Source organism: Convolutriloba macropyga, chromosome 5, assembly GCF_964194025.1.
Source record: "Convolutriloba macropyga chromosome 5, txConMacr16.3, whole genome shotgun sequence".
NCBI classification, from domain to species: Eukaryota; Metazoa; Xenacoelomorpha; order Acoela; family Convolutidae; genus Convolutriloba; species Convolutriloba macropyga.
Window position 1 is genome coordinate 30,979,583 of NC_134472.1, and position 24,626 is coordinate 31,004,208.

The 24,626-nt window shown below is 35.0% G+C and overlaps 2 protein-coding genes across 2 annotated transcripts in view; both read right to left on the reverse strand.

The window, feature by feature from the left end:
* Positions 1-19,653, reverse strand: part of LOC142339329 (putative protein phosphatase 2C T23F11.1) — a 37,423-nt gene extending 17,770 nt beyond the window's left edge. Inside the window, exons 1-2 of the mRNA XM_075389302.1 lie at positions 19,454-19,653; positions 4,341-5,009 (exon numbers count right to left, since the gene is read on the reverse strand). Coding sequence (XP_075245417.1) covers positions 4,341-4,443 — 103 coding nt within the window. The 5' untranslated portion in view covers positions 4,444-5,009; positions 19,454-19,653. The remainder of the gene's footprint in view (positions 1-4,340; positions 5,010-19,453) is intronic.
* Positions 19,654-22,205: 2,552 nt separating this feature from the next.
* The window catches only part of LOC142339328 (syndetin-like), a 299,712-nt gene continuing 297,291 nt past the window's right edge, over positions 22,206-24,626 (reverse strand). The window contains exon 10 of the mRNA XM_075389300.1: positions 22,206-23,118. Within this exon, the coding sequence (XP_075245415.1) occupies positions 22,981-23,118 (138 nt within the window). The 3' untranslated portion in view covers positions 22,206-22,980. The remainder of the gene's footprint in view (positions 23,119-24,626) is intronic.

The window sequence follows — 24,626 nt, forward strand, 5'->3', positions numbered from 1 at the left end:
CAATGTTGACGAACTTAAGAGAAGCGAATGGCTCAATGGTCCGGCCTGGTTGAAGCAACGAGAGAACGAATGGCCTGAACAGGTGAATTTAACACTTGCTTCGGACGAGCAAAACGATCAAATGGTCTTCTCAGCAAAGGTTGAAGAGAAGAAGCTGATGATTCAGTGGGAACGATTCAGCAATTTCAATCGACTTGTAAATACAATGGCATACGTACAGCGCGTATTCAGAAAACACAAACCGGCAACAAAAACACTAAGTGTTGAAGAAAGAGAGGGTGCACAAGCAGGCATCTTCAGGCTACTGCAGCAAGAACAGTTTGCTGAAGAGATGAAATCTCTCAAGGCTGGAAAGGAAATTCCAAAAAACAGCAAAATCCTCCAGTTTTTACCATTCATAGACCAGCAAGGACTTATTCGTGCCCAAGGCAGAATAGGTAAATGTCAATTGAAATTCGAAACCAAGCATCCAATACTGTTACATTGGAAGCACCATGTAGTTGAATTATTCTTGCGAAATCAACATATAAATAGTCATCACGAAAGTACTGAACATGTCAGAAACATCGTTCAGCAGAAATTCTGGGTCCTAGGCGTACGAAATGCTTTGAGATCGATCAAAAACAAATGCATTAGATGTCGAAAGGGAAGAGCCCAAACAAAGGCACCAGTAATGGCAGATCTACCCGAGGAGCGAGTGGTCGCATCAACAGTGTTTGCGAATGTGGGCGTAGACTATTTCGGACCATTCACAGTAAAGATTGGTCGAAGAAACGAAAAGCATTGGTGCTGTCTGTTCACATGCCTTACTGTACGTGCGGTACATATAGAGATTGTACCAAAACTAGACACTGATTATTGTCTGAACGCAATTATGCGATTCATTGCTCGAAGATGCAAACCGGTCAAAGTGTTTAGCGATAACGGGACAAACTTGGTTGAATCTGAAAAATAACTGGCAGAGTATATAGCAGCATCGAACAAGAGGCAAATTGAAGAACATCTGATTCAACAAGGTATCAGATGGAAGTTCAACCCACCTGCAGCACCACACTTTGGAGGAGTGTGTGAAAGACCGGTTAGGAGTTGCAAGAAGGCAATGTATGCAGTGCTGGGCAATCGATCAGTCACGGAAGATGTTCTGTCAACCACTATGTGTCTTGTTGAACAGACGCTGAATGCTAGACCGCTGACACAGGTCAGTTCTGATGCTACCGCTTTAGAAGCTATTACTCCAAACCATTTTCTACTTGGCAACAAGAACCTTTGTTTACCGTATCTATCAGGTGCAGAGCAATTTGTTGATCATAGAAAGCTCTTCCGACAAACGCAAGCTTACGCAGATCTCATCTGGGACAGATTCCGCAAAGAGTACTTGCCAACGTTGAATAGTCGAAAGAAATGGCAGACCACAACGGACAGAAGTCTTCAGCAGGGCGATCTTGTGTGGTTAGTGGAAAACAGCGAAAAACGTGGAGATTACAATCCGGGTCGAATAACCGAAACCTTTGAAGGTTCCGATGGAGTGATTCCATCAGCGACAATACGAACGAAAGATGGATACTACAAGACACCAGTAGTGAAACTCACTCCAGTGCTATCAAGGGACGAAGATGTTTTCATGAAGGAAAACAGAGCCGTCGATGTTGGAATTGAGCTCGCTCAGCTTGCGTAGGCGGGAAAATAGAAACAAAACACTTTCTTTTGTCCTAGTCATTTAATAGTTATAGTTATAGTTCTAGTTCTAGTTAAAGCTGGTCGCGTGAGAAAAAAAAGAAAAGGGGGAAATAACAAAAAGCAACACATAGAACTCATTGTAGCAGCCGCAGAAAACGGCTGAAAGTATACCTCAGCTAAATATTGAAATACAAATTGTCTTGAGCAGTAAATAACGTGCTACTGTGTCTTGAACTAGAATTATTCCTGAGCAGTAAATTGTTACTGTGTCTTGTACTCAAAATATTATTCTTGAGCAGTAAATTCTGTTACTGTGTCTTGCATCAACGAATTATTGGAGCTGAAATTCAACTGTTACAACCCCAACTTCTGGTATTCTCAACTTGTGAGTACAAACAGCAAAAGCCAACTTAAGTTTAAACTCAAATACTTTTGCACAAAAATCTTAGACATATATCTTCGTCTTCGATTTGTTTTTTCTATCGGATTGAACCGGTATACATACAGAGATCCAGTATTGTGTGATCGGTAGCAATTCGGTTCAAATTGATAGTTGAAAAAACTAAGATCAGCGAATAGTTACGAACTAAAATAATTAATGCAACGGTAAGTACAGCAGAACGGATATACAGTTACAAAAGCGAACTGCGTAAACGAAGTATCCGGACGGATTTTGTAACCACCCAGAACGAACTGGGCGGTGTAAAACTTTCTTTGTGAAACACAAGGAGAGCAGCCGTTACAACTCTTTTAAGTAAGAACTTTGAAATTTTGAAGAACAAAAAATTGACTGTGAGATCAAATTGGTTTGAATAGTTTTGTTAGTTTTGAATGGTTTTGTTGAATGATTTCGTTAGGTGTTTTATAGTTTTGTTAATTATCCATCATGGAAATTTTTCCGTTTCAATTCAACATAAAAACCACCATTGAAAGACACAAAATGTCGTGCTTTTTAGTTTTTCATCTTTCCTTGCGATTGTATTGACAAATTTGTTGATCTGAGATAAACTTCCGCTTCTCAAATCTTATTCATACCTCTTTTCCAATTCTGATTTCTGTAAAGGTACTGAGTTCAATTACTACCAAATCATGAGAAACTTAACACGATTTGATAGAAATTGTATTAAATTTTTTTAAAATAGCGTAAACAGACAGGAGATTTTTGCCAAAAAGTTTTTAGTTCATCATTTTTAAACGCTGGTATAGAGTTCAGCAATTTTTGAGTTTGATCAATTTTCATTATTCTATATAGTTGCTTATTTTTCCATTGAATCAGTCTTATCTTTTTTGGCTTCTTTTTGGGAAAGGTAGATGCAAATAGGAAGCAGATTCACTAATCAATTGCAATGATAAGGTCACATATACACTGAAAAAAAAACAATTTTTTCATAAAGTGAAATGTAAGTGAAATCTTAGAAATTGCTGAATGGGTTGTTTACATTGGTGAGAAGAGTACAAAATTAAATTTTATTTCATATTTTTGTCGATTAAAACTTCATGATTTTGGCATCATTAGGGAAAAATTAGATTTCGGAAAACATTCTCTTCTGATATGGAAATTGATCATCCTGTGCATCACTTGTAATTAGACGTTTCAACAAAACTGCATTTTAAATTTTGAACTCAATTCATCTGTTCTTTTGGCTTCCACAAAAGTAGAGACTTTGCGCCGCTTTGTACCAATTTTTGCTTATCTATTAAAACAAGGAGGTTCGGTAATGTGCGTTCGAACATCAAGTTCCGACCCCGCTTACCCCGCAGACCACTCACAACTCTGAACGATGAATATATCGATCGGTCAAAATTGTCTGAACAAAAAACCCATTTGAGTATATAGTTCCTCCCCCGTAAAGAGGGGTCGGAACAAAAATCTGGTACTGGCTGTGGTACTCATCCACGTCAACGAACTAGTTACATATAAATGTACAGCCTGCGTATGCATTTGTTCAAAAATTTTTTGTAACAATTTGCTCATCTTTGTGTATAGAGTGCTTCCAAACAACTGTTTACATAACTTCAGAACTGCTCTGTCCACTCTTCAGAAATATGTTGATGATTCTACTACTTTCTAATTTCTCAAAATTTAATGCCACTTAATTTCATTCATAATGTCTCTTCTAAGATTACCTGTAACTTTTTATGAAATAGTGTCCTCAAAAAAATTGAGCTGCATTTCATATTTGTTCCAAAATATTTGACTAATTTGTTTTCTATTTAACTGATTTACTCTAGTGCTAAATGCTGTTTTTTTACTGTATTCCGACCTTTTTTTACATAACTTTTTAGCTAATTCAGAATTTCATAAACAAGTTATCAGAATTGTCAAAGCTATGTTACATCATTAAAATCCCATTCAATTTTTCTTTATTCAATACATGGAAATATATTGTTTATTAAAAAAATACATGCCATAAATTTCATGAAACATACATAAGACATTCAGCACAATTAGTTTTTAGGTTTAGTTGTTAATCATCCACTCACAGCCTTGACTCACCTGAAATTGATTTTTATAACCTCCATATTGGAGGCTTCAGTATATTTTATCAGCAGCCTGTTGTGGATTTATAGAGCATTTTTTCAATACTTCTCGTTAAGCTGGTATGTAGATACAGATATTCCCATAGTAATATTTGTGTACAAAATTGTAATAAAAAACTTACTTGTTCTCCATCCCTGCATAGCAGAAGAGGCTACTCTGAGAGAGGAGCTCTCTTGTAATGCTGTATGTTTGGTAGTGATTGGCTCAGACAACACCTGGCCCATCTTTTATAACTAACGGGTTATCACAAGTCACTGATCGACTGTTTAATAACAAACAAGTTTAGTAATCAGCCCTGGTAATAGGGTAATTGTCCGTATAGCTCGGCTTTGATCTGTAACTACCTAAACTGAATGGGTGTTTTCGAATATTACAAACATATTTTGACCAATTTACAGGGCGCTTGGTTTAATTCGGATAGCATGGAAAATAAGGGACGTTTCAGCCTCATAATAATAGTTTAAATTTGTATTATCACCAAAATGTTATAAATAATAAACCGATGACAGAAATGCCATTTTCCACTTACAATTGTGTAACCAGGTATAATTTGAAACAATAATAATCTAGCATAGGTCAAGTTAGCATAGTTGAAAAGTAACAAATTGAAACCGAATCAATTGGTTCAAGTCGGTTTTGTAACAAGTAATAAGACGATGATTTTGAATGTTCTCGATAACAATAAAACAGTTTTCACTCAAAATGCGTACAAAGTGGGCCGATATTATGATAAATAGTATTAAGTCTGCTCTTAATTAAATTTTAACTACTTTTCATGAACCATTGATTTCTAGAGATTTTTATCTTATTAAATACACACATAAATACAGCCAATGTCAGCAACAATAACTCCTGACTGTTTTTTTGGTGTTACGGTAGATCATGGTTTAAGATTAGAAACGAGATAAAAGGCTGATGTATCTGTTTATAGTGTTGTTATAAACAAGCTATGAGCTGAATTAACAAAATTGGTAAATATTTTCATATGCTGCACACGCTGTACTTTGACAAAGCTTTTTATCGGCTTATTTCAATGTGTATAAGTCACCATTTTCTTTCTATAAGATGTTTTTCTATCGTTTTCATTACGATTCTTTCATTAAAAAAGCCAGACACCACATGCTATAAAACAATGTATATGTAATATTGGTTGATAAAGCTAATGACTGTACAAATTGCTGCTTTATATTATTTTGATTGGTTCTATATGTGAAAAGTTCAAACTAGTCTTCGAAAGTGTACTGTTCAAAATTTGCAAATGAAAAAACAATTTATGAGCAGTCTAAGAAAATCATTTTTGTCATTTTAAACAAACCTGGGATCTTTTCCGTTATTTGACCGTTTAAACGTAGGGAAACCCTTGTTAATGTTTGCGTACCATTCTAAAACATTATCAATGTTGGGTACCTTAAGTGGCGGAAAAGATCCAAATATGTTTGCATGTCTTGAAATCCCCTCACCTATGCACGCAAACTGAAAGAGTAAAATTTGCAAAAACTATAGTAAGGAAGTTTTCAATGTGAACCAAAAAATTTGAACTACTAATTAGTAATTTTTTTGACGCTGGAAACGCAAAAACAAACATACGATTAAAAACCACTTGTCGTTCGATTTTATTTCCTGTTTCCTTTTTGATAAGCTAAAACTTAAATAACAAAAAATGGACGTTTCCCATTATAGCCCCCCCCCCCCCAGCTTAGTGGTTCGATAACCTATACCCCCCAATCATGGTAATTTCACCATAATAATGGGGGGGGGCTATAATTTATAATTTCATGGGGGGCTATAATGGGAAAGACACCCACCCCCCCCCCCAAAAAAAAAAAAATAAATCCACCTCTCAATCTCATTACTGTGCACCATGCTCAGTTATAATTGCAGAGTTATCTAAAGTTAACATAAGTTAACTTAAGTTATGCAGACCTCATCAATATAGTTCAATAAATAATCCTAAAGAAAAAATGGGCTAAAATGAAAACAAGCACTTTTAATTTTTCCTTGAGACGAGGCAACTTACTCAAATTACAACTGATAATGCAACTGTGTGTACATTACACGTGCGAAAAGTGCCAAGCGAGATTTTTCCATCAAATTTGCAAATTTTGCGGTAGTTTGTTTGTTTGGACGGAATGTAAAATGAGAAGATATGAAAATTTAATTTAATTTTTGCGTCCAATTTGAAGTTAGAGTAATGCGTTACACCATAGTCATAGTGGTGTTCAATGTTTAATACCTATGCTTGTACGCAGTACGTACGACTACAGCGATCAAATGGATAAAGAATGTTTCTCTTCATTTTTTTATTACACACTCACTTCTTTTTTGTCCACTTTATATTTTGGGCATGTGTTCATTTTCTGCAATGGTTAGGCTGCTTATGTTTCGCAATTTCGACACAATAAACAAGGTGAAATTATTTGAACAGTTGCAATTTTTGAACAAAAATTGCATTGAAGAGTTGCAAATTTTAGCAAAAAAAAAAGAATTAATAGTAGAACACGTGTGATGAAGGCGCAAAAATAGGGGAGCAAGGTCATAACTAGGAGTTAGTAGTAATAACTTGGTAGAAATCTTTTATGTGAATTGAGTAAAGAACCTTGAAATGTGCTCTATTCATCTTCAAGGACAAGATGTGTTTTGAAAAGTAACGACGCCTTACAATGACACACTAATGGCACTGTAACCATAATAGCACTCCATAAGGACAACCCATTTTTCCTACCACAAACATTACTTACCCGTACGATGGTCGGCAAACACTAAATGCTATATCTGAACTAAGAGAAACAGAATTACTCAATTCACTCCTAAATTTTTCTGACCAGAACAGCAATAAGTGGAAAATACATGCTACTTGGTCGTTTTTTAGACATTGTCTCGAGTCTGTTTTTAGCATATCCTTCGCATACCTAGCTGGTCTTAAGACAGATGTGACATTGATCAACTACCAATCTGATTTACTGACATTTAAACATTTGGTGCGATTCTTTTCTACCCGGGCCGAGGTGTCAAAGCTAAAAAACGCAAAATTATCTAAGATTGCCGTTGAATGCGTTCAATTTATGTAAGATCTACGCCTGCGCGTAGTTCTTACATATATTCAACGCAATCAACGCTAATCTTACATAATTTTGCGTTGAATTTTGGCGTAGATCTTCCATATTTAACGATGAGTTTTAGCGTAGATCTTACATATCTAGCGTTTAATTTAGCGTTGATCTTAAATAAATTCAACGCATTCTACGCTAATCTTACATAAATTTGCGCTGAATTTTGGCGTAGATCTTACATATTTAGCGTTGATTTTTAGCGTTGATCTTACTTAAATTCAACGCATTCAACGCTAATTTTACATTTTTTTGCGTTGAATTTTGGCGTAGAACTTACATATTTAGCGTTGAATTTTGGCATAAATCTTACATTTTTAGCGTTTAATTTAGCGTTGATCTTACGTAAATTCAATGTATTCTACGCTAATCTTACATAATTTTGCGTTGAATTTTGGCGTAGATCATACATATTCAGCGTTGATTTTTAGCGTTGATCTTACTTAAATTCAACGCATTCAACTCTAATCTTACATAATTTTGCGTTGAATTTTGGCGTAGATCTTACATATTTAGCGTTGAATTTTGGCATAAATCTTACATATTTTACGTTGAATTTCAGCGTTGATCTTACATAAATTCAACGTATTCTACGCTAATCTTAGATAATTTTGCGTTGAATTTTGGCGTAGATCTTACATATTTAACAATGAAGTTTAGCGTTGATCTTACATAATTTCAACGCATTCAACGCTAATCTTACATAATTTTGAGTCGAATTTTGGCGTAGATCTTACATATATAGCGTTGATTTTTAGCGTTGATCTTACATAAATTCATCGCATTCAACGCTAATCTTACATAATTTTGCGTTGAATTTTGGCTTAGATCTTACATATTCAGCAATGAAATTAGCGTTGATCTTACATATTTAGCGTTGATTTTTAGCGTTGATCATACTTAAATTCAACGCATTCAACTCTAATCTTACATAATTTTGCGTTGAATTTTGGTTTAGATCTTACATATTTAGCGTTGAATTTTGGCATGAATCTTACATATTTAGCGTTTAATTTAGCGTTGATCTTACATAAATTCAACTTATTCTACGCTGATCTTAGATAATTTTGCGTTGAATTTTGGCGTAGATGTTGCATATTTAACGTTAAAATTTAGCGTTGATCTTACATAAATTCAACGCATTCAACGCTAATCTTACATAATTTTGCGTTGAATTTTGGCGTAGATCTTATATATATAGCGTTGAATTTTAGAGTTGATCTTACATAAATTCATCGCATTCAACGCTAATCTTACATAATTTTGCGTTGAATTTTGGCTTAGATCTTACATATTTAGCGTTGAATTTAGCGTTGATCTTACATATTTAGCGTTGAATTTAGTGTTGATTTTACATAAATTCAACGCATTCAACGCTAATCTTACATAATTTTGCGTTGAATTTTGGCGTAGATCTTACATATTTAGCGTTGTATTTAGCGTTGATCTTACATAAATTCAACGCATTCAACGCTAATCTTACATAATTTTGCGTTGAATTTGGCGTAGATCTTCCATATTTTACGTTGAATTTCAGCGCTGATCTTACATAAATTCAAGGCATTCAATGCTAATCTTACATAACTTTACGTTGAATTTTGGCGTAGATCTTACATATTTAGCGTTGAATTTTAGCGTTGATCTTACATAAAGTCAACGCATTCAACGCTAATCTTACATAATTTTGCGTTGAATTTTGGCGTAGATCTTACATATTTAGCGTTGAAATTAGCGTTGATCTTACACAAATTCAACGCATTCAACGCTAATCTTACATAATTTTGCGTTGAATCTTGGCGTAGATCTTACATATTTTACGTTGAATTTCAGCGCTGATCTTACATAAAATCAACGCATTCAACGCAACCTAGGGGTCGAAACAAAGAAAAAATTGACTTTTTGAAAAAAACTTGAAAAACTTTTGAAATCGTAAAGTGGTCTGAAATGGAATGGAAAGATTAGCGTTGAATGCGTTGAATTTATGTAAGATCAACGCTAAATTCAACGCTAAACATGAAAGATCTACGCCAAAATTCAAAGCAAATTTATGTAAGATTAGCGTTGAATGCGTTGACTTTATGTAAGATCAACGCTAAATTAAACGCTAGATATGTAAGATCAACGCTAAATTCAACGCTAAAAATGTAAGATCTACGCCAAAATTCAAAGCAAATTTATGTAAGATTAGCGTTGAATGCGTTGACTTTATGTAAGATCAACGCTAAAATTTCACAGGTGAGAAACATGTGGTCAGAAAAAAATCTCTTTTAGTGCTCTTTTCTAGTGCAAAATCCAATTCAGACCATTTTACGATTTAAAATTTTTCAAGTTTTTTTTTCAAAAAATTTTTTTTACTGTTTAGATCCCCTATACTGCAAAGGTGAGAAAAATGAAATCAGAAAAAAAATCAATTTTAGTGCTCTTTTAGAGTGCAAAATCCAGTTCAGACCATTTTACGATTTCAAGTTTTTCAAGTTTTTTTTTCAAAAAATTATTTTTTTTAATGTTTCCATCCTCTATACTGCACAGGTGAGAAAAGTGAAATCAGCAAAAAATTAGTTTTTAGTGCTCTTTTATAGTGCAAAATCCATTTCAGACCATTTTACGATTTCAGAAATTTATCAAGTTTTTTTTCAAAAAATCAATTTTTTTCCACTGTTTCAAACCCTATATTGCAAAGGTGAGAAACATAAGGTCAGAAAAAAATCATTTTTAGTGCTCTTTTCTAGTGCAAAATCCAATTCAGACCATTCTACCATTTTACTATTTCAAATTTTTCAAGTTTTTTTTCAAAAAATTATTTTTTTTACTGTTTCGATCCCCTATACTGCAGAGGTGAGAAAAGTGAAGACAGCAAAAAATCAATTTTTAGTGCTCTTTTATAGTGCAAAATTCACTTCAGACCATTTTACGATTTCAGAACTTTTTCAAGTATTTTCAAGAAATCATTTTTTTCACTGTTTCGAACCCTATATTGCAAAGGTGAGAAACATGAGGTCAGAAAAAAATCATTTTTAGTGCTCTTTTCTAGTGCAAAATCCAATTCAGACCATTTTACGATTTCAAGTTTTTCAAGTTTTTTTCAAAAAAAATTAATTTTTTTTACTGTTTCGAACCCCTATACTGCAGATGTGACAAAAGTGAAAAAAAAAATCAATTTTAGTGCTCTTTTCTAGTGCAAAATCCAATTCAGACCATTTTACGATTTCAAATTTTTTAAGTTTTTTTTCAAAAAATTAATTTTTTTACTGTTTCGATCCCGTATACTGCACAGGTGAGAAAAATGAAGTAAAAAAATCAATTTTAGTGCTCTTTTCTAGTGCAAAATCCAATTCAGACCATTTTACGATTTCAAATCTTTCAAGTTCTTTTTTTTTCAAAAAATCAATTTTTTTCACTGTTTCGAACCCTATATTGCAAAGGTGAGAAACATGAGGTCAGAAAAAAATCATTTTTAGTGCTCTTTTCTAGTGCAAAATCCAATTCAGACCATTTTACGATTTCAAATTTTTCAAGTTTTTTTTTCAAAAAATTAATTTTTTTACTGTTTCGATCCCCTATACTGCACAAGTGAGAAAAAAGAAGTCAGCAACAAATATCCTTTAAGTGCTCTCTTACGGTGCAAAAACCAATTCAGACCATTCAGAAGTTCAAAATTGTTTCCAAACTTTTAAAAAAATTTAAATTTTTCCCAGTACGCCCCACATGGTAAATGCGTTGAATATGCTAAGTTAAATACTACGCAAAATTAATCCAAAATATGTAAGATCTACGCTAAATTCAACGCAAAATATGTAAGATCTACGCTTTATAAGAATTGCGGCTCTTAAGGAAACCAAGGTACTGTGGCACAATGGTAGAAGAGGCGACAAGCAAACAGGAGGTCAGCAGTTCGGGTCCCATACGCAACTGGAAGTTAATAGTTCAAGTGGACGCTTTGATTTTCTGTAAGATCAACGCTAAATTCAACGCAAAAATATGTAAGATTTATGCTAAATTCAACGCTAATTATGTAAGATCTACGCTAAATTCAACGCTAAATATGTAAGATCTACGCTAAATTCAACGCTAAATATGTAAGATCAGCGGCAACTAGCGTTGACAAGTCGGAAAATCGGAATTTTCTTACATAATCTCGCGTTGAATGCGTTGAATTTTTGTCTTCAAATTCAACGCATTCAACGCAAAATTATGAAAGAAAATTGCGTGAATTTTCCGACGTGTCAACGCTAGTTGCCGCTGATCTTACATAATTTCGGCCAAATTCCTCGGCCCGGGCATCAGGATAGATTAACTGCGCCAACAGGCAATCCAATCAACAAAAATTGAAACCGCCCTTATCAAGTGTGAATTCTTCTCGAGTAAAATTCTTTTAACTATACTTAATACAACATTCATTGCAATTTTATTCAAGTGTTTCAAAATCATTGAGGGTATTTGCAGTGTGCGTTAATTTTTTCCCATCCCTCTAATTGAAGATAAAAACAAAACCATTCTTAGAAAAGGAAGACCAGGAGAAAAACTAAATGACACCTTTGATGCTCGGAGATGATGCGCTGGAAATGATCAGCAATTTGGTGCTTTAGATCCTTTGCCACTTATTTTTAATTGAATGAATTTTGCAAAAACTTTAATCGGAAAACAAAAATGAGAAATAAGACAAGAGTGTTAACAAGGAGGCTCGGTAATGTGCGTTCGCACACTCATCCAAATTTTTGAAATAACGGTCCACCAAATGAAGAACAGATCGAAAACTTCGAACAGATCGAAAAATTCATAATGTTAGAAAATAACTTTTATCTATTCAAAAAGTAGCCTTAAAAACGAAAGCAAAAAAGAAACATACAGCCGCGAAAATGTCCAGAAGTCAAATAAATCTTATTAAAATTCGTGGCTAAAAGATAAAGCTGCAATGAGAACTCCATCCTGCGTCACTTGAAAAGTATGCAACCGCTCTCCGTGCTGAGACATCGCTGAAAGGTGACAAAAAAAGATAAAAATTGACACAAAGCCGTTAAATGTTTTCGAAAAGAAACAGAGTCATCACAACCAAAAACTTCCAACTAAAGAAAATAAACCAATTAACTTGATTAGCCACCTAACCAGCCAATGGGGCCTGTCAATCAATAGTGATATTAGGTATATAGACTGCAAGAAGACATCAATTACAAGCAGAGTTCAAAACTTCACATCAACATTATTTTTGCTAGCTCTCTATCTTTCTCACTCTCTCATCATCTCTCTATTTGCTGATACTACAAGGCAAGATGACAAGAGCAGGATAAAATGTGGCAAAAGTTACAGAATCCTGAAGTCATAACAACCATAAGTTTTCAACTAAAACATAAAATGACTTACTTGTAACGGCCTAAGAGGCCAATTGGACTTTTCATTAGTGAAATTAAGTCAAAAGTAAGCAAAAAAACAACGTATACAGGCACAAAGTTTTGCGCAAATAAAGTTTTGAAGCAAAAATGTTAAAGATTTTCGCCGAACCTACAGTATATGATTCAGCTTTATTTGAACGTAACTTTGGTCTGTAAATATTTGACATCTTATTTGAAATCAGTCTGTTTCTTAATTAACATTTAAAAAAGAAACAAAAAAATCCGAAAAAAGGACAGCTCCCCATTATAATCCAAATATTTCAATACTTTTTGGATTTTGAGAGACCGCAACTTAACAATAACTTGCCCTGCTATTGATACATGTCAATAAATGCGTAATTGATCAAAATATTTAACGATATCTCAATTGACAAAAATACTCCTTATATCAAAGTAAATAATTAATTTCGGACTATTATCAAAAGCTTAAATTAGTTTTTATCTGAAATCTATAGACAGTTTCATTAAATGCTCCATAGATAGCAAATTAAACTTTTTGATTTTTCCTGCTGAGCCATGAGAATACAAAAAGATCAGCAATGCTTGCAAAACTCAAAAAACTACCAAAATTTAGGAAGTTATATTATCGGAGTCTTAAAAGCCGTGCACTTTACTCAGAAGTCATGACCTTTAATGAATGACCCTTATTTGATCATAGTTTCTCATTAATTGAATCTTTAAAGCTAAAGTGGTTTGTCTGTAATTGGAATTTAAAAAAGCAGAAAAAATTTGAAAAGAACACAGCAAAACAGAATCGGAATCATTTGCATTGCAGAAACAAACAATGAGAACAAAACTGGTCTTTCTATCGTTTTGAGGCTGCCAGAAAGCATAGTTGTTCCCAGTAAATTTATAACAGATTTTTTGGCCGACAAAAATTTTAGTAAATCGATTTTTATGCAATTTTTATAAATATCGATTTAAATAAGCAAAAAACCTCAAAACTTTTAGTTCCAGAACAATTTCATCAGAACCAGAGCTGCTAATTGCCCCTAATTAAGCAAGCAAAGATGATGTCAGCAGTTTTGACAGTGCTGCATGGCAATTTGGTCAACGTTGTCTAAAGAAGCAAAAAATCCAGCCGCGAAAATGTCCAGAAGCGAAAATGTCCGCGAAAATAATTCTAATTAAAATTCGTGGCTAAAAGATAAAGCTGCAATGAGAACTCCATCCTGCTTCACTTGAAAAGTATGCAACCCCTCTCTGTGCTGACACATCGCTGAAAGGTGACAAGAAAGATAAAAATTGACACAGCTCAGAAAGCCGTTAAATGTTTTCGAAAAGAAACAGAGTCATCACAACCAAAAACTTCCAGCTAAAGAAAATAAACCAATTAACTTGATTAGCCACCTAACCAGCCAATGGGGCCTGTCAATCAATAGTGATATTAGGTATATAGACTGCAAGAAGACATCAATTACAAGCAGAGTTCAAAACTTCACATCAACATTATTTTTGCTAGCTCTCTATCTTTCTCACTCTCTCATCATCTCTCTATTTGCTGATACTACAAGGCAAGATGACAAGAGCAAGATAAAATGTGGCAAAAGTTACAGAATCCTGAAGTCATAACAACCATAAGTTTTCAACTAAAACATAAAATGACTTACTTGTAACGGCCTAAGAGGCCAATTGTTTTTTTCATTAGTGAAATTAAGTCAAAAGTAAGCAAAAAACAACGTATACAGGCACAAATCATTTTTACGCAAATAAAGTTTTGAAGCAAAAACTGTTAACGATTTTCGCCGAACCTACAGTATATGATACAGCTTTATTTGAACGTAACTTTGGTCTGTTAATATTTGACTTCTTATTTGAAATCAGTGTGTTTCTTAATTAACATTTAAAAAAGAAACAAAAAAATCCGAAAAAAGGACAGCTCCCCATTATAATCCAAATATTTCATTATTTTTTGGATTTTGAGAGACCGCAACTTAACAACAACTTGCCCTGCTATTGATACAAGTCAATAAATGCGTAATTGCTCAAAATATTTAACAATATCTCAATTGACAAAAATACTCCTTATATCAAAGTAAATAATTAATGTCTGACTATTATCAAAAGCTTAAATTAGTTTTTATCTGAAAGCTATAGACAGTTTCATTAATTGCACCATAGATAGCAAATTAGACTTTTTGATTTTTCCTGCTGAGCCATGAGAAAACAAAAAGATCAACAATGCTTGCAAAACTCAAAAAACTACCAAAAATTTAGGAAGTTATTTTATCGGAGTCTTAAAAGCGTTGAGCTTAACTCAGAAGTCATGACCTTTAATGAATGACCCTCATTTGATCATAGTTTCTCTTTAATTGAATCTTCAAAGGTAAAGTGGTTTGTCTGTAATTGGAATTTAAAAAAGCAGAAGAAATTTGAAAAGAACACAGCAAAACACAATTGGAATCATTTGCATTGCAGAAACAAACAATGAGAACAAAACTGGTCTTGTTCTATCGTTTTGAGGCTGCGACAAAAATTTTAGTAAATCGACATATTATGCAATTTTTCTAAATATCGATTTAAATAAGCAAAAAGCCTCACAAATTTTAGTTCCAGAACACTTTCTTCAGAACCAGAGCTGCTACTAGCCCCTAATTGAGCAAACAAAGATGATGTCAGCAGTTTTGACAGTGCTACATGGCAATTTGGTCAATGTCGTCTAAAGAAGCATAATTGGTACCAGTTTTCATGAAAAAATGAAACAATACTGAATTTTCATAAAGTTAGCCAAACTTTGAGCCAATAAAGGTCAGTTCAAACATTTCGGCAATTCTCTTTTCTCTTTAAATGTAAAAACAAAGTCACTTTCGTTGACAATTTCTTTAGCAAAAATGATACAAATTGTAGAAAGAATTACGATAACTGTGAACAAAACAGCGCAATTGAGGCTTACGATCACAAAATTTTAATCCTGCGTAAATCCCCGGCAAAAGCAAATTTCGAAAAATCTTATGTATTTGAATTCTACAACTGGAAAGCTTTCTAATGATACTACTTATAACACTGAATATGATGAACATATCGACCGGCCAAAATTGGCTGAACAAAAAAAACGCGGTTGAGCATATCCTCTACTAAAGTGGGTCGGAACAATTAATTTAAAACAAATACTTAATGTAGTCAATAATCGATCAAATGATTGAATTTAACTGAATACAAAAACTATACTGCGTTTGGTTTTCTGTAGAACGAAAAATCTAAATTGCCGATTTTGGGATGCATTTTGAGACAGAGAGAAAGAGAGCGACAGAAAAAGAGAGAGAGAGAGAGAGAGAGAGAGAGAGAGAGAGAGAGAGAGACAAAGATTTTGTTTCTGTTCGTCGCAAAAAATTTTTTGATACGCTCAGAAAGATCCCGGCTAAAGAAGGAGGAGAATCAAATATAATAACTTGGAATGGAATTGATAATGAATTTCATAAAAGGTACCAAATTTTTACTATTAAATTAATATATGAGGCAACGCGTCAGAAAAACTGGATGAAGGAGCCATTTATTAAATTATTTAGATGTTTCTAATGGAGATGGCATTTTGAAACCAATTTTTGAATTGAAAGAGCCTGCTTTTTGAATTTTCTTTTCAAAAACTTTTTTCAAATCACTCAGGTTGAGATCACAGGCAAAATGACCTCTGATTAGACTGTCACCGACCAAATTAATCTTTGGTCACACCGTTGCTGACCGATGTTACCTGTGCTTGGCTGAGAGGAATTGCTTTGCGGGATTTTTTATCCGCTCAAGTGCGTTCAACGCCACCTGTGTTTACCAAAAGTTTTGCTCGAAGTTGTTTGAGCGTGCTCAAGTGTACTCGATGTAAATTTTTTGACCAGACTTACCAGCGTTCCACGATGAGGTTGTGCCGCGACCAACAATGTCTCAAATCAGATTCAGGTGTGCTCGAAATTGTCGCTGATTAGACCCACTTAAGCTCAAAATTGCCTGATTAGAATAGCCTTAACAATGGTCAATTCTTTTGGTACCAATTTGTTATATTTTTTGCATTTCAACAAAACGCTGAGAGTTTTGTTTGTATGTCATTGTTGCAAAATGGCGACACAACAGCTGGAACGGGGCAAATTTCTATTGAAAAAAAAACTTCTCAACAGTTGTTGTAACCAAATTTTTAGGGTACTGACTATGGCTAGCGGCTTGACACCTTTTTTTACCAGAGCCAATAGACTCCAAAAGGAGAGTTTTTATCAAGCTGCGTCTCTGTCGTTGGCTATTGGTAAAGCAATTCCTCTCAGCCAAGCTTTTTGGGAAAACATAGCTCTGACGATACCTACTTTTATTCAAATGTGTTTGTCGGACCCACTAGTGTAACTGTCGCTAATCAAATTCAAATTTCATTGAAACAGCCTCTGATCAGTTTATTTTGCATCTTCAGGTCTACCAGGACCTGGAGATTTTGAGTGCAAAGTTGACACTTGTACGGTCGAGGGAGTCTGATCACAAGTGTCTCTAGAAACGTTTAAATTTGACTTATTTTAGTTTTCAGTTTCCACCAGGGCTCAGTAGCAATATGGCAATAGAAGTAACAAAATTGTAGCAGAAAAATATTGCAGCTGTAAAAGAAAAGAACGTTTAGCAATGCATGGGATCAGTTTTTGTTCCAAGTCGTGTTTGAGGTAATCAAACAAAAATCAGAAGAAAACAAATTTGCAGGACAAGGTCGAACAAATAGGCGGAAATTGGCCGGGCGCACTTTTAATTTAGTTATTCGGTTGATACCTGGGGAATGTAAATAAGAGGCATAGGTTGTCGTGGTGTTAATGAAGGGAAATATGATGACGATGAATAAATGCGACTTTTGCACGCTGGCTGAACACTTTGGTACAATAAGAAATTCTGCCAAACGTGATGCCTCATTAAGCATGAATAAAGGGAACAGCAGGTGAATCGAATTCATTGATCGGCGCCCGTCTGGCCGAATTCTTCCAAAGCCGAAAGAATTCGCATCAAGTTGCTCAGACAACCAAGAACGGTTTTTCTTGTAACAACGATTATTTAGCAAAACTATCATAAAATCGTTGTAAAATTTGTTGTGAGAATGCTCCATGATCAAACTTGATCTCAATAAAAATTGCGCTTTAAACTATTGATTTAAGACCGTCCATTTTTTACCCAAATATACATGTAAATTGACGAGGTCAACAAATATTGACAGCTTCAAAGGCCACATAATTTTGACTCACAATTTAAGGCCTGTAATTACTAACCTTTTATCCGAATACAAATCATCTATACAAAGAATTTTATTTTTTGGAGGGTTCTGCTTAATGCTCATTGCCACTTATTAAAATCTGGTCTGTAAAAGCACTGGGGTCGATTTTTGGACTAAATGCATACCAACTGACAATTTATCCTCTTTTCCATTATAAATCGGGATGCCACTTATGACACAGATGACGTATCATAATTGGGAATAAATTTGTTCACTTTACGCTCACCTATCGATCTAGCTCTCTCTCTCTCTCTCGCCCTGTGAATAAATAATTTCTCTTCATTTTATGCCAGCATAATAATATGCATCAGTCACACATCAGTAAATGCTCGAAAATGGATGATAATTTAGGATTGCTAGAAAACCACGTGACGGCAAAATGCCCGAGAAAAATCTACTCTTATGTCAAGTATCTAAGTAACAGTTAGAGAACTAATTCTGCATGCACGAGTTTATTAGTGTACCGGGCAGAGATGAGACGAGGCGAAGCAGAATTGAAACGACGCCGGGCACTAATCAATGAGGGATCGAAATCAGTTCTCTATTTGTTTTAGGCCTGCTATCGAATTAGGCGATAACTTCTGAGGAAAGCAGCTGGAAAAAACTGTTTTGCTAAACGGAGAAATTTACAAACGAAGAAGTTCAACTTAGCAAGTCTCTGCTTTATTAAGAGAAGAATCAAAAAGCAAAAGAATGGCAATTAATTAAAATGGCGGTGACAAGACCAATATTTTCATATATACATAGATAAAGTGTAGATTCTGCTTTAGATGGAGGAAAAGCAAATTCCACCTTGGATTAATAAACAACCAGCAATTGGACAATGAGAGACGGATTGCGTTGGGAGGAGACGCATATTCGAGCATTCGAGGGGTAAACAGCTTCAGGAATGAGCTCGTTGCCTATAAGCGCAAAATTCAAAGAGCACTGGAGCGATGCAGGGCACGGGAATGATCACTGCTGGAGGCATTGTCCCTCTTGGAACGAATGGAGGTTAGAATTGAGGAACTCGGATTGTCGTCAGGCGACGAAAACTGATAACTATGATTAATTAATAAAGCGCATTGTTCAAATGTATGCACGTTTTTTTGATAACTATTGAGAGACATTGCCATCATTCGGGTGTACGATGCGAAAAGAGGTGGGAGTGTAGACCGCATAAAATTGAGCCGGATTTAACTCTGTACGTACGTAGGCTCTTTGGAAATTGCGTAATTAGGACAATCTATTTAAGATAATTACATCGCGGTTAAGTTAAACAAATTGAAGCCCGTCGTTAAAAAAGCAAACAAAAAAGCGACCGGATTCTTATGACAACAAATGTGCACAAATTTAACAAGGTTCTAAATTGGACAAAATTAATATAGAGTAGATAAGATTGAGTACATTGAAACTTTCAATTTTGATTGATGAGACAAATGGGACACTGGATGTTTATTGAAATAAAGCTGCACAACTAAGTATGGGATCATGGCTGGGACAAAAAAGACAAATAGAGTTGTCTCCAAAATTAGGGTACAAGAAAAATCAGATGCAAGGGCGATTTCCCGGAAGCGAGTCTGCATTCCCTTCTTTGATCCGGCTTCTCTTTTTGTCATCGGCGTCTCTTTCATGCCCCGGCTTCATCGTCGGTTCAGTCATCTAATAAACTCAAGATGAAAAATCAGAAAGTGAAGACGGAAGGGAAGGCAGTCATCAAAATGATCTGGAATTGATTTGGGGAAACTCAAGTATGAAACCCGATGATGACCGAGGCTCTGGCCATAATGCTAAAAACTGAGGAGGCCATGGAGGGAGAAAACTAAGTTATTATAAATACTATCTATATGTATTAAAAATAAAGTCAATTAGCTACCACTCGGCTGTTTTCAGCTCACTATCGTAAATAATTAGACAATGTTGTACTTCCTCCACAGTTTCAAACTTCAAAAAGATGTCCCGATTATTTGAGCCCTTGTGTGGCAATAATAGACTCAGATAACAGGGATGCTTTTCGTGGCCCGGATCGTAATATATGTAGATGTTAACTCGAAATCGGGGGGCGAATAGTCTTAGATCTGTGAGAACCATTAGACTTAACATCATCGGTAGGGAGCGTTGAGTCAACTTCTAAGGGAGCGTTGAGTCAACACCTCCTTAGATGTAAATTTCATGGATATTTTGCCGAAGCGGCAGTAAAATTCTGTATAGCAATCAAGACAATCTTTTACAACAGTGCGACACCAACTATGAAGTGCACAGCACTAAATTTTTTAAGCTAATTTTCAAGAGCTTCGCGCAAGGGTTGATTTCATTGTTGATGCATATCAGTCAGCCTGGATCGCACGTTACGGTACTAAAGCAAAAATAGCCTTGAGACCACTAAAATAACCTCCCATTGTGTACAAAATTTTATTTTGCTTTTCTGGCGAAATCTTAACCTCGGATTAGTTTCTGGGATAAAATCCCGATGCCAAGAAATATAAGATTTCAAAATAATCTCGACTGTCCATTTGAACTGAAAAGAAGCGGCACTGATCACTCTATACGAAGTGAGTCAGAGTGAGTTAGTTGAATAGATTGGTGTTGACTTCGAAACTGGAATTTAAAAAGTGCAATTAATCAATGTTGAGAAGCACCCAATCTAAAATCTTACCACCATGGCCCGCAAGTAGTCGTATTGAGCTGATGTGAACCAAATTTGAATGGCATTCACACGAAATGTTCGTCTGGGGTTGGTATACCTTTCAGGCCGATCCGACCACCCACCCCAAGTTATTAACACCGGAAACCACGAAATTAATACTCTGAGTGAAAAATGACTGTTTATTCGCAAAATAAGGGTAATGAAGAGTTGCTATGGATTGTAAGTCTAAGTTAATGCATTGAGGTTATGAGTCATTAGATTCTGCACTATAATTAAGTTAATTTCTCAAAAAGTTGAACTCGAGCTTAAACGAGCCCCCCACAGAACTCCCGCACATCGGTGATGCTGGGCGTAAAATTTGAATTGCTCGTGGAGTATTTGTAGTAGCCTTATTTTTGGAGGTTTAGTGAAACTTTTCAAGGCTTTCAGCTCGTCGCGTACTCGTTTTTAGTTTCAGATTTTTTTTAAGAGTTGTTCTTAACTCCGTCCCCGACAATGGAGGCTGACTCTACGGGGCTGATCGAATACGTATCAAAATTTCACTGTCTCTTCCACACCACCACCAAGTGCGTTTTTTATTATTCTGAACATTAACGCACACATCAATTTGGGTTAACTTCCTCGGTAAAGATATTATGAAATGCAGCAACTATTATTTGCATTGCGATCAAAGTATTTTAAGTGATTTCAAACTCAAGCTTTCAGAAAACGTAGCCATCTTTCTTCTGGAAAAGGATCGGATATGCCTTTAATAGAAATCACGGCCGTTATGGCAATTCGGGTTTCACCTTTTCTTGACCCAGTACGTGGCAAATAGCCACTTTGTGTTTTATGTACTCGCATTTGTCAATTCTCTCCCGTGATTTAAAATTATGTTTTTAAATGGGAGCGGAAAGCAATCATAGCGTGGTATGTTACCCCAATTCGTAGACAACCGTAACAACTGTACGATTTCTTAACAGCCCTGAAAACAGTGACCAGTTGTGGCTTTTCTCCGCTGGTAGCGTTAGGATCTCTGCAATTAGTTAAAACTGAACCAGATACTTAAGATGTAAGAGCAATGACATACGCGATTGACATTAGCTGTTACTGCTTGTCTTCAGCTTACATAATTCGTTCCCTAGTACCATGTTCTTTTTTGGTATTAGTCCTCAGTTCGTAATATTTTGTCATCAAATCATTTTTTGTCAATTTTACAAAAACCACTCACCGCTAGGATGATTAAAACTCAACTAAACGTTCTTTTGTTCAATCTATATGGTTGCACGTCTCCACTCCTTTTTCCTCCAATTGCATACTTGTACATCACTACATGGACTATGTTGGAAAATTGTGCCACGCAAAAAATAGTAAAAGCCGTATTGTTCAAAATTCCGGCAAGAAAATATTCATGGCTTGTCAATTAGTTGCAATTGGCAGTTGCAACTGCCGAGAAAAGTTTGCAGCAAATTTAATGAGTTAAAAACCTTGAAGTAACCAGACGTTATGAACGTTCACAAACCTAACGTTCACACGTTTAAGGATCATTGATATTTCATTCAGTGTTTATTTGAAAAAGCCTAATAATGGCAGTCATTTTTACGTCTTGGAGAGATTTGCAGTTCGCCCAGAAAGCGGTTCAAATCCATAAGCCCGTCAACAAACATTTTCATGATAAAATTCAATTTATGAATTGAAATTCTACTATTTGCATTAAGCATTCTTCTGGCAACAGTAACATGATATAATAAATTAAGTCGATTTTCAATTGCAACTTTCTCATTCGTTTGATATACAACTTTAAACTCAATTATAAATACACAACACTAAGAGGGCACATGGAAAGTGCCTTAAGTATAGATTTGAGAAATTTTGGAATAGACATTTAGCAAGATATATGAGTTAGGAATGAGGAGTACTTATTTCTACAGGGTTATCTCTAAATGTGATTCAACTTTATAGCACATAATTAGATAAATATTGATCCACGGCAAAAAAAATCAAAATTGATGGTTTCGAATATTCAGAACTCAATAAGCAGATAGGAAAATAACTGAAGCTTGAATTTATCATACATAATAGAGGAAAACTTTGCGGTTTCAAACCGAGCACAATTGGGCATGTGAATCGCAAATATCAATTTGACATTTTTGTGCAAAATTAAAGCATATTCAATACTTTTTAATCACAGTTACGATAAAATGGCACCCCAAAATCTGGTTATGTCTACATAAAGTCATTGTTAGAGCAGTAAATCGTGCATCTCTTGAGTGGGTCACCAACATTGGCCAGCAAGTTCTTTTTTCAATGTCGAACTTCGGCTCATGACGTCAATCTCCGCATTTAGACATGATTAAAATAGCTGCAAGTCGACACACATCTATAAGGCTGAGATTTCGTTGTTGTCTCACGTACAGTCATCTGTTACAGAAAGACGACGTTTAGTTGCTCATTATAGATGCAGATGTGTTGGACGGTGCGAATTGATTGAAACCGGAATTTGGTACCATTCCTGCTGCCTGCATCTTCTCTTGTTCTTCTATCACTGTCTGAAGTTTTTGCCTCAACTTTTTGTTCACCTGTGATCATAAAAAAGTTTTCTCAATATACACAATCTGTCAGTGAATACTTTCAATTGGGCATGTGAATTACTTTGTCAATTGTTCAGCGAATTACTTTCAAGCGAAGCATCGCTTGAAACCATCGAGATAATCTATAATGGAGAAAATTATTGAGCATAAGCAGCCGACCGTCGAAACAGCAGCGAAATAGAGCTAAGTGTTGTAGATTATAGATTTCAACAAGTATCGAATTGAATTGATGACGCAAGCCATAAAAATTTTTTAAAGTTGTTTTCTCAGATACATTTCTGTTTAAAATTCAGTGTTAATCTCGGAGCCTTAATTTTTCCAGCCTTCATTGAGCTGGTGTCCCTTATCAGCCATGAAAGCATTATGAGGAACGTAAACTGCCATTTTTAAAATTCATTTAGGCAATGCCACAAGTCATTTATGATCAAAATCAGCTATTCTTGAATTGTAAAAAAACTAAGAGCGCTATAATAGCCGGCTCAGAAGATGAGGGCGGCTATTAATCAGAGAAAAATACAAAAAAAAAACAGAAAATCAATGTCAAAATGCCGCTAGTGAGAACAAAAAACCACTAGCGAGAAATGTAAATTTGATTCTAACAAAAAACTAGGCCTAAAATGAACTAAGGATGGATTGGAACAGTCATTTAGAAAAAAAATCTGATCAGAAAAATTGGAAAAAAACCGAAGTGAAATTGCCGTATGTGAAACAAAAAAAAAACCACTAAAGAGAAAGCTATTTTTGTTCAAACACTGTTTTCTCACTCAACTTTAAAATTAGAGCGAAAAATTTTCATCTACCAACATCACCACTCCAATTTGACTTCAAAAATCATGCAAATATGTGAATAGATCTTAAAAGACAGCGCCCCAAAACAATTCAAATTCTTTGAATTGTAAAAAAACGTCCGTTTCCTCACTACAAGTAAAGATTCCCGCCACAAATTCTCTCGCTCCACCTCCTGTTTCGACGTGAACAAAACTACCGTTCAGACTTCAAAAATCAGCATATGTAAAAAGATCCATATAACGTAAGTTTTAGACGCTGACTCGACTCGAAGTGTAACTTAATTTAAGCCTTCCACTGCTCGTTTCTCGAACAGAACAAATGCATTCAATTATACGATTCATATGGAAAAAAATTGGAATCGCCAAACTTTTTGTAGTGAAAACTTGTAGAATGGAATCTTTTGCGAGCAGAGAAAAATTTTACCTTGTTCATAACAACTATCAAAACAATGCAACCAAGATCACTGTCTCTTCTCTTTACTCTTCTCGACTTTTGTTATCTAGATTGACAGAAGCACTTGTTTTCACGTGCGTCATTGACTTTTGAACCCTGTTTCACAACCACTCGATCGAATAAAAACAGATCAAGAAACTCTTTTCCCAGTAGCAAAAAAAAACAGAGCGAGCCTCAATACAATTTAAATTCTTTGAACTTTAAAATTAAGAGCGTCAAAATATAGGTACGCTCAGTTTACTGTTTCGCAGATT